General features: G+C 34.4%; 1 protein-coding gene across 1 annotated transcript; it reads left to right on the top strand.

The window, feature by feature from the left end:
- The first annotated feature begins 44 nt into the window (after positions 1–44).
- On the top strand, positions 45–16300 carry LOC134695350 (mucin-2-like). Its single transcript, XM_063556574.1, has 11 exons — positions 45–53; positions 682–798; positions 1623–1674; positions 2761–3050; positions 5582–5704; positions 7500–7551; positions 8052–8341; positions 9512–9631; positions 10329–10380; positions 11243–14689; positions 15802–16300. The coding sequence occupies exons 1-11, from the start codon at positions 45–47 to the stop codon at positions 15885–15887; spliced, it is 4638 nt and encodes a 1545-aa protein (XP_063412644.1). The 3' UTR covers positions 15888–16300.
- The last annotated feature ends 389 nt before the right edge of the window (positions 16301–16689 follow it).

The following is a 16689-nucleotide window of genomic DNA, read 5'->3' as shown; positions in this document are numbered from 1 at the left end:
ATGCAGACGCGCAATGCGCAAGTGCAAGAGGAGCTGGATCTGTAATGTGCAGAGTAAGTATTTTTTTACTACAAAATCGTAGACGGTAATGACTACTTGTATTGGTTGCATTGCGTAACTGATGTAAGATGTATGATTATAGCCCTTGATTGGCAGTAAAAATAGTTTGGCGGGAAACCTAGCTTGAGTTGCAGATTAATTGGAATATTTCAATAAATACTATATCGGTATTTGTTTAACGGTTTTGCACTAAATTTTAGTTCGAGTCCAAAATACAAGTAAATGTATATTTAAATGTATATGACACAATTCATAAATGAATTGATGTCTGACTCTAGAGTTATGGGCATTTGAATGACGGTCCAGGAAGATTTTAAATACTTGACCTTTGCATTCAGGAGCCAAAATGAACCACGGTATTTTTTTTCTTTTAGATATAATTAAGCAGAGAACATATAAAGCATATGAGATGCGTTAAAAAAGAGCGGGTAATACATCTGGCTGTATTAAAACATTTGAAATCTGTTGTCACTACTTTCAGATAGGATAACTGACAGGGGCGGAGCCAACAAAAGGAACAATCTCATCGTTTGTGCATGTAGTGTACAGTACACAAGTAACAATACTTTAGACTGCATTTTTCTAACTAAAATATAAAAATTACTTTAATTTTGATTTAAGGGATTGTATAGTGGAGACTTTTCAACACTATGTACAACATTGTATTGTTCTGACACATCATCGTCAACCTGTTACGGAGAAACGGCGTCAGATGGAACCTTGTGCGGCAATCATAAGGTACCAAACTAACCCCAAAAAATCGATTTACGGATTGTACCGTATTATTGAGAAGTATATCAATAAATGTTATTTTATAGCAAAGGGAATACAAATTTAATTTGAAAGCTCATAACTTATTTAGGAACAAAATTGCAAATTCAATCCAATCCAATAAAATATATGCACTTATAGAATTAGAACTTTAAAACATGCATGTGTCATAATAACTGATTACAATATGCAAGGACATGTTTGGATATCACCTTGGACAGACAGGCACAAGACACCAATTACTATAAAATGTTTTCTCTTGGAGAAACAGTTGTTTTCGTCGTACGAGTTTGTGACTGTATGTAGCATATACATATATTAAAGATCTTTTGTACTCTCAACGATTTATATATATGTCTTCTCTATTAGGCAAATGGCTCATTAAACATATCGATAGCAGACATTGGTTGGTTTGCAATGTACAGAACGTTCAAGATTTTCATTTTAATGCGTAATCTAATTAAAATGAAAAACCTTACCTTAGCATAAAAATTCTTAGAAAACGTCATTAAAATCCTCGAAACAAAAATAAATCAAACAAACATCTAAATGAAGTTTACAAGAGTCGAAATCCTCATGTCGTGTAAGTACACTTGCTGGTAAAATTTGAAAGTGCAAATAAGCGCTGTTGCATTGTAAAATAAGCCTCAAAGTCATAGCATACATCTATCACTTCAAGAATATCATTGGTACATGTAGTTACATAATTAACCAATTTAGTAAAATCGAAGAGCTAACATAGCTTACTGGATTACACATTTGTTGACAATTTATTTTTAATTTTTCGTTAGTGGTGTTTATCGGGAGTTTGTACCTCAGACGTGAATGCACCAGCGGGCGATGGTAAGTGTTTGTTAAAAATAATTAATATTGGTTAAACTATAAAACATTACTTGAGGATTTAAATTTATTCCTTTTTTAATCGTTTGTAACGATGTTTGAACAGTCTTAGATCATTGGTTGAAATAACTGTTTGTCACTTTGCATGCAGAATCTATTCTTTATGTTTGCGATTTTTGTATGTTTTTTTATGGATGTACATTGGAGTTTTTATGAGTGTAAAAAGATAACAAATCGACATCTATATAAATAGAATATCTTAATTTTCGCTGAGGAATATTTTCATTCATATGTTATACCTTTTATACAGCACTTTAGAATATTACATATTGATTCAAATTTTTGTGATATTTAATTATCGGTATTTGCTGTCCTAAAGAATCCATGAAATATTCCTATTTAAGCATGAATTCAAAATTTATAACTTTAAATCAATCTCTGTCACAAATTGACATGGGTGTGTTTTAGTTGTAATATCCACGTTATGTTTTTCTGCGTTCAGACACCTACTGATTGTACAAAGAATGAAGAACATGTGTGGTGTTGTATAAGTATATTTGAAAAGTATGCTACCGATTACAATCCGAAGAACTTGTATAGCCGGCATGATTCCTATGGCCTAACAAATGTTACCAAATTCGCACTCTCATTTTGTATTCGTAGTAATGCACAGGTTAAATCATGGTAACACCAACGAAAACATTCTACATATATGTTGAATATATTTTAAGTGTTATAACTTCTATGAATCAATGATGATCTAACGCTTACTGTGTTACTAAATGTATTAGCCCCATGCCAATTTCTAAACTTCTTAAAGTAACTTAAGAATAAAAAAAAAAACCATTTACTATTAATGCATTAAGATTATAATCGCAATAATTTAAAATCGCGTTCAGAACTTTTGTTATATAAATATGAATTTAACAGCATCCCTCTCAATATCGCAAATATGAAATTCGAATTTACAAAAAATGACAAAATTGCAATAATAGATTTACATATTAATGTTTCTATTTACAGTTGGTTCATTGTAAAATTATTGTCGACTTGATATTTGCCTAACTTTATTTTTAATGTATTTTGTAGAATCTTGTTTATATGGAGATACGTTAGGAGCAGTATTTTCCAATGGTTGGACATGTGCAGACATGGTGACTAACGCTCCAAACAACTGCCCATCAAATGCTGTAACTTGTTGTTATTCCTGTGCTCCATACTTAACAACTACAACTGCCACACAGTCTACGTCCACTTTAGGCACTTTGGAAACAACTAGTTCTATGCCACATGTATCTACCAGCAGCGTGCCATTTCAATCTCCAGACGCAGATTCGCAATGTGAAAGTAATCGTGGTGCTGGATCATTCATGTGCCGGGTAAATGAATAAAAAAACCCAGTCCCTAGCAAATGACGAGAACAATACAATTTCAATGATGCTGAAATAAAAGAAAAGCTATTTGTATGCCACACCTACGATAGTAGAGGGGCATTATGTTTTATGGTCTGTTCGTCCGTCCGTCTGTTCGTTTGTCCGTCCATGCGTCTTTTCCTCCGTTCGTCCTGCTTCAAGTTAAAGTTTTTGGTCAAGGTAGTTTTTGATAAAGCTGAAGTCCAATTAACTTGATACTTAGTACACTTGTTGCTTATGATATGATCTTTCTAATTTTAAGGGTGAATAAGACTTTTGACCTCAATTATATGATCAACTTGAAACTTAGTACACATGTTCCCTATAGTATAATCAGTCTAATAGTTATGCCAAATTATATTTTGTACCCAATTTCACGGTCCATTGAACATGGAAAATGATAGTGCGAGTGGGACATCCGTGTTCTCTGGACATATTCTTGTTTTCTTTACGCCTTGATAAAAACAATTTAGAAAATGGACTATAGAAAAGTTCGTTTATCTATTTTTACACAATAAGACACAAACTAAGTATGTATGCTGTAAACACTGTGTCATACATAACCGTGGCGAAAAACTAATAAGATTTAAGATAAACTGTTGACATTGTATTCAAAATTAATATTGACATGTACTAGTACAATAAAGACAACAGACATAATTCTATATTTACTTTAAACAATACAGTAAATCAGTTTGATAAAATAGACAAAAAAGGGGCTTTGACGGACGAACTTTAACAACAGATTAAGAAAGTAAAGCACAAAATGTTGGCAGCTATAATAGATGCCGTACATATTTATTGGTGTGGATATAAACAGAAGATTGTAGTTTTTGAATTTTCCCTCTTATATATGTATATATTACAAATATAACGCATATTTGTAAAGCCTTATATAGTTCAAACTATGTTAAATATGAGAACATTTAATATATCTGTAGGACTCTAAAGTACGATGGTACTCTAAAGTGCGATGGCCACGCCAAAGTGCGATGGTCTACGCTAAAGTATGATGGTACATCACGCTAAAGTGCGATGGTTGTTTGTTCGCTAAAGTACGATGGTTTATCACGCTAAAGTGCGATGGACTAAAAGGGTAATGATTAAGGGCTTAAAATATTAAAGATCACGGATTTAAAAAATAGTATTCTCGCGAAAGCTAGGACAAGGTTTTATAACATATTTAATAGGCTTTATAATTACCCGTAGGCTTAAGTGATCATTGTTTTAAATTAAGAAGAACGACCACGGAATAATTGCTAAATTGTAATTTAGGTGTGACAAAAATCTTAATATCCTGTATATGTTTTTTTTTTTTTTTTTTTTATGTCATACCGGTATCACATATTTGGATAATTAGTGTAGCTTGCCGTTCACACAGTCTATAATTAATGTGAGCAATCTTCTCTCAAAGTCGTCATTGTAAATTACAAATACAAAATCCGTTCTATTTTTTTTAGCAGACAATTTATGATTTACGCATGGAAACATAAAGTCCCTTTATTTTACTGACTTTACTACCTTTATTTTACTGACTTTACTTTTCATTAAAATCGACAATATTTAAACGGGAACGGCAAAGTAAACTGCAACATACACAATGATTTCAATGTAGCCGTTGGCTTCAAATAGAAACAGGACAAAGGATACTTATGCGTATACTTTTGTATATGTATAGTAAGATGGTCGACTGTAGGACAAAAGCCCTTCTTCTAGCACCGAAAAATCCACATTTGCTTCAGCCGACAAAACATGGTTATCATGTTTCAATTGTGTAAGTCATGACATTTGCTTTGAAGTTGTAAATCAAATATTCGACATATATCTTACGGCATGTTCATTTTTTGTTTGTATAAAAGACTGTTCACGTCATAATCCATAGTACGTTTATTGCTTCTATATTTTCGCGGACCATCGCACTTTAGCGTTTGTAGGCATCGTACTTTAGCGTAGACCATCGCACTTTAGCGTGACCATCGTACTTTAGCGTCCCCATCGCACTTAAGAGTCCTACATATCTATATTTGGTCGTTACATGTATAAGACTATAACTCTAGAAGGTACATTGAAGTGTGGCATTTACTATTGAAAACTATTTACTATTCGCAAGATAACATGCGTCTTCCGGGTGCGGATATTTCTCGTTACATTGAAGACCTGTTGGTGACCTTCCTCTGTTGTTTTTTTCTATGGTCGGGTTGATGTCTCTTTGATACATTCCCCATTTCCATTCTCAATTTTATTTATACATTATAAAAATAAACATTGATGCAATTCATGAATAAAGGCGTCATTTAACATGCAAAGGTAGAGTCAAGATAACTAAAGGCCTACCATATTGTATTGTTTATTTTTATATGTCTCAACTAATAGAGATACAGAAGATACGAAAATCGCATTGACTCACAGACTCTGGAGCTCACCGACAAAAATGACGATTTAATGTATCAATAATTGATTAAACTCAATAATTAATACTATTTGAATATTTGTTTCAGGGATTGTATAGTGGAAATTTTTCATCTTTATGTACAACGCTGTGGTGTACAAACCCATCATCTAATTCGTCATCCTGTTACGGACAGACAGCCGCAGATGGTACATTGTGTGGCAATCAAAAGGTAGCATACGTCAAGTTAAATTTAATTGTGTCGTATTACATGTTTTATTAGTAATAATATCAAATATGTTCTACGCTAAAACTAAATGTATACTGAGCTGTATTCACATAAGAAACACATAAGTTATTTCGGAACATTATTAAAAACTCACTGCAATAAAACTTTTGTACTAATTGATCCCTAAAAAGATAGATTAAGAACAAAGATATATCCCCCCCCAAAAAAAACCAAACAAAAAACCAAACCCCAACCAAAAACAAACAGAAAACAACAAGTCCACATTTACAGGAATGAGAAGTTTGCAAAGAATTGTTTCTTGGGGTCGTCAAGTTTTTACCTGAAGAAGTTTGATGATGGGAGGTGTCAAAAACTGCAACCGACAAAATAATACCACAATTACAGTTCAAAATGAACGACATAAACCGAACTGTAAATGAGACTTAGAGTGACTTTACATGAGGTGAGGAAGCACTTATCGAGATGAACGTTTGAAAGGTTATATAATCATTAACTTGATATGTGAGAAACCAGAAAGCCGAACTTTGTGAAAAAAAACCACGTATAACACAGTGCCAACCTTTCAATTTGTGCATTAGTTGAAATAGATGTAACAAAACATGGTTTCGTAAGGGTTTCGTAAGTTTTGCGGTATGATTAAGTTGAACACTCTTTTTTTTTTACACATTCCCCATTTCCATTCTCAATTTTATGTATATGTCAATGAAAAAATGACATTTAAAAGAGTGGATTCCTCCTACATTTGCGTAAAAAGCACGCATTTGGCAACAAAAATTAACATCTGAACACATAATTTTTAAAAGAAAACAAACGGGGTGAGGATCTTTATGTATATACATAATTTCTTCATTAGTAATAGACTTAAGTACTTAAATACAACGCCAGTGGCGCAGGGGTATGCTGGTCTATCCCAAGGCCCTAATATAGAGTGTTCGAATCTCATAGCCCGGGTTGTAAAAAGTATTTCCTATATTAAATGTAATTTAACTTAAATTTACTTTCAATTTCAAAAAGAAAACGTATGGAAGGTTTCTAAAAGAATGTGTGTTCCAAATTGCCCCTCCCCTATTTGCTCCATTGGCTCTGTTTAAGGTGTACCGAATCAAGCTAGCATTGGTAATTCAATGTATTGTCCCTTGTAAAAACAAAATTAAGGTTGCTGATTGATTGAATGCGAATTAGACAAATAACTAGTGTCCAAGTTTGAAATTACACAAAAAGAGCGTCTAAATCAGTTAACTTGAATGTTATTGACCAATATGATAACTTATATATCTTCAACAGACTCGAGGCATTGTGTTTTAATAAAAACCTGAGCCTATTAGCGTAACAATATGTCTTTAAATTGCCCCAGGATTTCGTATTTTTTCACTTTTTCTTTAACAGTCACGTGACTTTTGGAAATATACCATGTATACCACTTGACCAAAAACAAATGACGAATTATCCTCAAACTTAATTTTTGTTTGTACTAATCATCTTTCATTTAAGCCCAACATGGCATGTGCATGACCATTGATGCGAATGCAGTATTCATTTAAACTTTGATAGTGTCTTTTCGATAAGTAAAGGTCTAAAATGCCTGAGAGGAAAAGGATGAAGTCAAGTATTACATTAAGCCTATCATTTCGAGTTCAAAAAATTGCGCAAATTTAAAAAAAAACAAACCTAAAAACTAAGAAACAAACCTTACTGATCAGACATAATCTTTTTTTAAATCTCATTTTTGGGTTTTCATTTGTTACAATACTTAATATTTTCTTTTACGTTAATTTAGTGGTGTATGGCAGGAGCTTGTACCTCAGATGTAAACGCACCATCAGGCGATGGTAAATATTTGATTATTATTATTTGATATCTATCAGCCAATTTGTAATATAAGATTATGTTTATTTAAGTATTTTCATCCCAGTTGAAACATTTTGGGAAAATATAAAGATGTCGACGTTATATATGAGACCGTAAAACAAGGAACAGTTCAATCGTATAAAATATAATTAAATAAAATTAATCCATCACCTTGAAAATATCCAATTAGTCCATTTCGCTTCAACTATCTTGGTTTAATATTCACAAATACAATTATTTACATTATTATTTGCTACTGATTTTATCTTTAATGATATACACCAAACCGACAAATCGTACAAATTTCTCTGCATTGGATTGGTATTTCCTGTACAAACCTTCAATTAGTAGGGTACATAATTAAATAGTAAATTGATAAATTTGCGTTCTTGAAATATTAGCTCATTCAAATTTACCGAAATATCTTCTTATCAACTTATAATTGCAAAATTACATTACTGTAAACAAAATATTCTTGCAGAATCCTGTTTATATGGAGATAAGCTAGGAGCCGTATTTACCAACGGCTGGACATGCGCAGATATGGTTGCAAATGCTCCAAATAACTGTCCATCGAATGCTATTACTTGTTGTCATTCTTGCGCCCCATACCTTCCAACAACTACTCCCTTATCATCTTCGACAACTTTAACAACTTTAGCGACAACCACTGCCTTGCCACCTACGTTTACCAGCAGTCTGCCACTACAGCCTCAAGATATAGATTTACAATGTGAAAGTAATCGTGGCGCTGGATCATTCATGTGCCGGGTAAGTGTATATGTAATTGGAGTTTTCATATTGATGAAATCTCAAAAAAAATATGTGTTGGCTAATGCTTTTTACAAAACATACACGTGACTTGTCATGACGACTTTAAAAACCGATAAAGAACTGAAAAAAGAAAAAATGATCTGAGGTCTTTGCTTGAGATACTTGGATAAATTGAGTGTTTAAAATAAAAGATATTTGTATAGACCACTTCAGTAAAACAAATCGGATATCTGACCTGATGCTACGCAAAGGGACTTAAACAGTCCAACAATACTATCGATCCTAGTAGTTTAATTTCTTTTCGTCCGAAGCATTTTCTTGAATTGAACTTTATTATGAATATGTAAACCCTTCACCTGATATGAAAAGGAAAAGATAAATACGCTTCGTGTAATTAAAGAACTATAACTAGGGTAATGCAATTAAGACTGGTACAGTTATCTAAGCTGATATGACGTAAATCATGAAACTATTATAACTGTGGAAACTATACTCATTTCTCTTAGTTTTGACTTATTGATGGGATTGGAAATTAAAGTAATTTAGTCGTTTGATACATGTGTAGACATTTTAAAAATGCAATGCTTGCAAGATAAAACAAATCCTAGGACTGGTCAGAGCTGTCCTCAATCCGGTAACAGGTTACTTTGACAAGTACAAATGAGTAGTTACCAAGTAAACTTACTGTGCAGGTTAGGACTTTACCCGTCTATAGTTTCGTACGAAACTTTTTGTCAATCTTGCTTAAAACATAGAAGATAATTGTTCGATTAGTGATTTCAATCAAAAACCACAAATTTCAAGATTCAAACTATCATTTTGCCCGTTAAATGGAGTTAATTTGAGGTATGCTAGATATGAATGAAACGGACATTAAAGATGCATTGCTTAAGCTCTATTCGGCAAAACTTTAAGAAATTTTGGTTCTCAATGCTCCTCAAACTTCGGAATGCCTTTTTAACTTTTTTTGGATTCGAGCGTCACTGATGAGTCTTTTGTAGACGAAACGCGCGTTTGGCGTATATACTAAATTTAGTCCTTGTATCTATGATGAGTTTATTTACAAACAAAACACATGCTTATTAGGTTTTAAAAATTAAGACTTTTGAACGGATCTTTCAAAATGGTACGTATGACTTCCTTAATGAGTAATCTGTTGTATTCCAGGCACCATACAATGGTGACTTTACTTCTATATGTACAAACTTATGGTGCGCAAATCCGACCAACACGTCTAGTTGTTTGTCAGCTACAGTCATAGATGGAACGATGTGTGGAAATAAAAAGGTATTACTGTGAATTCATTATTTTTCGTTGTATACCAATTTTCGTGGATTCCGTGGGTACATAGGAACTACTTATCTCAATGTTCAAAGTACAAATTTCATTTAGAAATTTCGCAGACTTTGCAAAAACCACGAAATCATATATCCACGAAAAGTTTTCCTCAATCCATGAAAATTGGTACCCACGAAAATAAATGAATTCACAGTAGTTGATTCTATTTATGGATAAAATCGGTACAAAAAATACAAATACAAGCAGTAGATATTAACAAGATTTACAAAAATAAAAAATAGAAATTGTATGATACCAAATGTTTTAAATAAACTTTTGATTGATGCGAAAATTATATAAAAAGGTATGCTTCTTTCAAAAGAATAAAGAATATTTTTTCTTCATCTTTATACCAGTATATTTAAAGATCACCTTTATATAGTTAATAAATGTTCTTGTGTATAGAAATATATATTGATTACTAATAAATCCAACATTTTTGGTATGAATAGTTTTTATTCACAAGTACTTGCATGTTTAACAATCTTAAGGTGAAACTATACTTGATTAACGTCATTATGTAACGGTAGGTATTTATATACAGATGTAGATAAAATAAAAAAAGTTTGTACCTGAGAAAGTTTTTGACATAAATGAAGATCTTCATATCTTAAAATATTCTAAATCCGTTATTTATCTTTTACAGTGGTGTATATCTGGTGTATGTACTACAGATTCATCTGCATCTCCAGGCGATGGTGAGTCTAATACTGTGGATTCATTTATTTTCGTGGGGTCCAATTTTCGTGGTTTGAGGAAAACTTACATATTCGTGGATATCTAATTTTGTGGTTATAGCAAAGTTTACACTCATTCCTTAAGAAAATTTGTAATTCTTTGAACATTTGAATTTATGGTTCTCCTGTACCCATGAAATTCACGAAAATTGGTATCCTACGAATATGAATGAATCCACAGTACCTATAGTTGCTAAAGTTTACGTCTTTTTGACACTGATGAAAAATGGTTACCTTGCGCACTAGCACGTTAGAAATCCGACTTAGGATGAGATTTATTATATCCATATATCATTATGTTCGCGTCCTGAGTATACATTTAATTTTTGACAGCCGTCCATCTATCTTAGCATTTTTGTATGCAGGTTGAACATTCAAATTCCAGATGCAACTATGTTGTACAGTGAAAGCCTTCAATCCAACTAAAACATTCTAACAACATTTTTTCCGGATCACATTCCCAATATAAAAGTGATTTTCGAAAAACGACTCATTACATGTTGATATGTTTACGCACGTTAGACGCAAACAGAAATGTTATTTTCATTTACATAGTTACACAGTGGATGAAGGTAAAATTATTAAATTTACTTTTATGTTAGGTCTTTAAAATATAAGTGCTAGTGATCAAAAGAAACCACGATGAACAAACTAGAGATGAAAGGAAGCAGTCATTGCTCGAATTGACAATCGAAAATACTAAAATGTATGTATTTATTTTTCAGTTGTAAAGAAAATAGATAGGACATTTTGTCTTTTGTCTCGTTAAATAAAGATTAAAGTAACATTCGTAAAGATAACCTTTTTATTGTTTATTTTGTAGAATCCTGTTTGTATGGAGATAGATTGGGACCAATATTTACCAACGGCTGGACATGTTCGGATATGGTAGCGAACTCTCCGAATTATTGTTCGCTAGTACCAGTTGATTGTTGTTATTCATGCGCGCCATATTTAACAGTATCAACATCATCACAATTATATAGCACAACTTATCCACAAAGCACAACTTCTTACGGTGCAATTTCAAGTGACCAAATGCAACCAACGACATTTAGTAACATGCCACCTTTATCTAGCAGTAATATTCCATCTCTGTCTAGCAGTAATATGCCGTCATCGTCCAACAGTAATATACCACCACCGTACAGCAGTAATATGCCATCACTGTCAAGCAGTATTATGCATTACCTTTATAGCAGTAATATGCCACCACCGTCCAGCAGTAATATGCCGTCACTGTCAACCAATATTATGCATTATCTGTCCAGCAGTAATATACTACCACCGTCCAGCAGTAATTTGCTCCTACCTTCTAGCAGTAATATGCCACCTTCGTCCAGCAGTAATTTGGTCCAACCGTTTAGCAGTAATATGCCACCTTCGTCCAGCAGTAATATGCCACCACCGTCCAGCAGTAATATGCCACCATCGTCTAGTAGTAATATGCCACAACCGTCCAGCAGTAATATTATATATCTGTCAAGCAATTATATGCCACCACCTTTAAGCAGTAATTTGTTCCCACCGTCTAGCAGTATTATGCCACAAGTGTCTAGCAGTAATATACCACCACCGTCCAGTAGTAATTTGCCACCACCGTCTAGCAGTATTATGCCACAATCGTACAGCAGTATGATATATTCGTCAAGCAATAATATGCCACCACCGTCTAGCAGTAATTTGCTTCAACCGTCTAGCAGTATTATGCCATCAGTGTCTAGCAGCAATATACCACCACCATCAAGCAGTAATATGCTGCCACCTTTTAGCAGTATTATGTCAGCTCCGTATAGCAGTAATATGATGTATCCGTCAAGCAATTATATGCCACCTACGTCTAGCAATTATATGCCACCTCCGTCCAGCAGTAATATGCCTAATACGTCTGGCAGTAATATGCCACCACCGTCCAGCAGTAATATGTCACCACCGTCCAGCAGTACTATGCCACCACCACCAAGCAGCATTATGTCAGCACCTTTCAGCAGTATTATGTCAGCTCCGTATAGCAGTAATATGATATATCCGTCAAGCAATAATATGCCACCATCGTCCAGCATTCATATGCTTCCACCATCCAGCAGTACTATGCCACCAACGTCCTTTAGTAATATTCTTTCTCCTTCTATCAGTCACATGCCATCACCGTCCAGCAGTAATATGATATATCAGTCTAGCAGTAATATGCCACCCCCGTCAAACAGTAATTTGCCTCCTCAGTCCAGCAGTTATATGCCACACCTATCTAGTAGTAATATGCCACCTCCGCCAATCAGTAATACGTCACCACCGTCCAGTAGTAATATCCCTTCACAATCCAGCAGTATTATGTCACCTCAGTCCAGTAGTTATATGCCTCAACCATCAAGAAGTATTACACCACCACTGTCGAGCAGTAATATTCCACCTCCGTCAAGCAGTAATATGCCACTTTCGCCAAGCAGTAATATGCTACAACCGTCAAGCAGTATTATGTCAGATCCTTACAGCAGTAATATTCCACCACCGTCCAGCAGTAATATCCCTTCACAATCCAGCAGTATTATGTCACCTCAGTTCAGCAGTTATATGCCACAACCATCCAGCAGTATTACGCCACCACTGTCGAGCAGTAATATGTCACCTGCTTTAAGCAGTCATATGACACCTCCGTCCAGCAGTTATATACCACAACCATCCAGCAGTAATATGCCACTTCCGTCCAGCAGCAATATGGCACCTACACCCAGCAGTGATATGCCACAACCATACAGCAGTAATATGTTAACACCGTCAAGCAGTATTATGTCACAAGCGTCCAGTAGTACTATGTCACCACTGTCCAGCAGTTACATGCCAACACCGGTCAGCAATTATATGCCAGCACCGTCCAGCAGTAATATGCCACCGTTGTCAAACAGTAATACACAACTGCTGTCCAGCAGTAATACGCCACCAATGTCCAGCAGTATTATGCCTCCATTATCCAGCAGTTCTATGCCATCACAGTCAAGCAGTAATGCACCCCCAATCTCCAGCAGTAATACACATCCAATGTCTAGCAGTACTATGCCACCACAGTCCAGCAGTAATACACCTCCAATGTTCAGCAGTAGTTCACAACTTCTGTCCAGCAGTACTAGGCCACCACTGTCCAGCAGTAATACACCTCCAATGTTCAGCAGTAGTTCACAACTTCTGTCCAGCAGTACTATGCCACAACTGTCCAGCAGTAATACACCTCCAATGTTCAGCAGTAGTTCACAACCACTGTCCAGCAGTACTATGCCACCACAGTCCAGCAGTAATACACCTCCAATGTTCAGCAGTAGTTCACAACCACTGTCCAGCAATACTATGCCACCACAGTCCAGCAGTAATACACCTCCATTGTCCAGCACTAATACACAACCACTGTCAAGCAGTACTATGCCACCACAGTCCAGCAGTAGTACATCTCCATTGTACAGCAGTAATACACAACCACTGTCAAGCAGTAATACACAACCACTGTCTAGCAGTAATATGCCACCACTGTCGAGCAATACTATGCCACCACTGTCCAGTAGTAATATGCCACAAACGCCCAGCATTAATGTGCCATTACAGTCTAGCAGTTATATGCCCCCAACATCCAGCAGTTATATGCAACCGACAACTAGTAGCAATCCATCACTGTCCAGCAGTAATATGCCATCTAGTTCTGAAACAACTGCATCAACGACACAAACAACAACATCAAATACACAATCTACACCTACAACAACAACAACAACAACGACACAATCGATAATGATAACAACTTCACCACCAACATCAACCGTAACAACGACTACACCAACAGAAACTGCAACACCAACTGCAACACCAACAACAACAACAACACCAACAACAACTACGACAAAATCTGCAACAACTACACCACCAACATCAACCGTAACAACAACACCGACTACACCAACAGAAACTACAACACCAACTGCAACACCAATTACAACATCAACAACAACTACGACAACATCTGCAACAACTACACCAACAACAACTGCGACAACATCTGCAACAACTTCGACAACATCTGCAACAACTACACCAACAACAACTACACCAACAACAACTATGATAACATCTGCAACAACTACACCAACAACAACTACGACAACATCTGCAACAACTACACCAACAACAACTTTGACAACATCTGCAACAACTACACCAACAACTACACAATCTACACAAACAACAACATCGACAACGACAGCTGCCCAGCTTGCTGCTTTAAATTTTGGTAAGATTGATTTATTGTTTACAGTTTAGTGTAAGAGTTTCAAAGATTTAAGGCATTTGTTTATTTATTTGAACACAGAACCTCTATTGAAATATTTTCACGTTATTGTTCCATGAACCTAGCAAATTAAATGGTTATCTTTAATTTCACCAAACCTGATTATATATTGAATTAAGGAATGACTGTAATATTTTTTATGAAGAAATTTCATAAAAAATTTGGTGCACACAGAATAAAGCGCGTAGCGGGTTATGTAACAGTGTGTACCATATATTTTTATGTTGTTTCGAATAGACAGAAAAAGTATTACAGTCATTATTTATAATGTAATTCTAAATTCCATTTTTAACAGTAGAAAACTATGAAAAAACGTTGATGACGTCACGGTCACATGACTAATTTTTGTCTATCTATGGGCTAATAACAAAATAACGTCAACCAATCAGAAGACGTGTTACATCCAAAATTATATGATTTATCTTTGTCTTTGAATCAATCTATGTGTACTTAAACAATTAATTGATCATTATAATGCAGACTTTTATGTCAAGATGTAAATAAAGAATTTCTAATTTTCTATCGTAACGAAAAGAGAAATCGTTTCGGTTGCATTATTTTTCTTTGGAATTTCGTTTATTTGTATATATGCTTTCTATAAGTAATGAAGTTAGCATGCGGGATACAAATATAATTAGTTCCCTTCCTTACAATTAAATTAATGAAATTTATGTAAAACCGTGTATAAAAATCATCGACACTAATAAAGATAGTTTATAACATAATTGCTTGAAATAGCCACGTCAAGATTACTATATAAACACGGACATAGTTTAAGCACAACATAATGTAATGTCTGTTTCATAGTTTTACTAGAGTGTTGAGTAAAAAGATCACAGTGGCTTTGTAGGAGGTACATTAACCGTGCCGTTTTCTGTATTATTTATACATTTCCCGCTCGCTAACTTAACTTTAGTGATGTTCTTCACATATTTATACAATATATTCTTTTTAACAGATGTTTTTCACTTGAGACCATTTTTTAACAAGATTCGGGACATATCAATGCCATTAGTTTTAAACAAATATTTACTTCATGTCTTCCTTTTTTGCAGATTCTGGAGCAGTTGTGCCTTTCAATAAAGCTATCTCCATTGTCATTACCATAGCATCAGTTGGAATAATTAAATATTTGCTGTAAATTGGACTATTTCTAGTTTTCATACGACGTGCACATTCCTTTACAAAAGCACGATAGAACTTATATCATTCAAAATAGTGCACATTTAATCATCATTTTAATGAACAAAGTCAACAACAAGTGTCCTTTAACGGTAATAATTTGTCTGCAAAGATGTGTAATTCGACAATAACATGTCTCCTTAGTGATGAGTTTAAAAACAAAAACAAAAAGGACAAACGTATAGCGAAGGCCGGGAAAAGAATCATACATTTTGCATGAGAGAGATATTTTTATTAACATGATTACTCTTTAATAATTTCAACCTATGAACAATCACAAGATGACGAAGAATTTAGTATGAATTCTGAACAATTATATATTTCTCTATTGGTCTCCTTTTTTATTTATATACACTTAACATACACTTTCATAGTGGCTATATAATATTTTAAAACTCAATAAACTACGTCAACTACGTTCTGTCATTTAATAGGTTTATCACAAGTAAGTAAGCACACGACGTTCTATCATGTAAGAATAACGTTTGAAATATGCAAACAAGAGAGCACATTGATCACTTATACAAAGTCGGGAATCTGATGTTCAGTAGTTGTTATATATATCAAGTCGTAGGTTTTCCCGTTTGAATGGTTTTACAATAGTCATTTTTGGTGCCCTTGATACCTTGTTGTTTGGTGTGAGCCAAGGCTCCGTGTTGAAGACCGTACTAGGACCTATATAATTGTTTACATTTAAACTTTTGACTTGGATAGAGTTTTTCTGATTGTTAATCATTCCACAACTTCTTATATCTTATTAG

Source organism: Mytilus trossulus, chromosome 13 (genome assembly GCF_036588685.1).
Source record: "Mytilus trossulus isolate FHL-02 chromosome 13, PNRI_Mtr1.1.1.hap1, whole genome shotgun sequence".
NCBI classification, from domain to species: domain Eukaryota; kingdom Metazoa; phylum Mollusca; class Bivalvia; order Mytilida; family Mytilidae; genus Mytilus; species Mytilus trossulus.
This window is presented reverse-complemented; position numbering and strand designations above follow the sequence as displayed.

Excerpts from the sequence above, each read along its gene's own strand:
- LOC134695350 (XM_063556574.1), top strand. Across the intron at positions 10,381-11,242 it reads ATCTGCATCTCCAGGCGATG|AATCCTGTTTGTATGGAGAT; the intron begins GTGAGTCTAATA and ends TTTATTTTGTAG. Across the intron at positions 14,690-15,801 it reads GCTTGCTGCTTTAAATTTTG|ATTCTGGAGCAGTTGTGCCT; the intron begins GTAAGATTGATT and ends CCTTTTTTGCAG.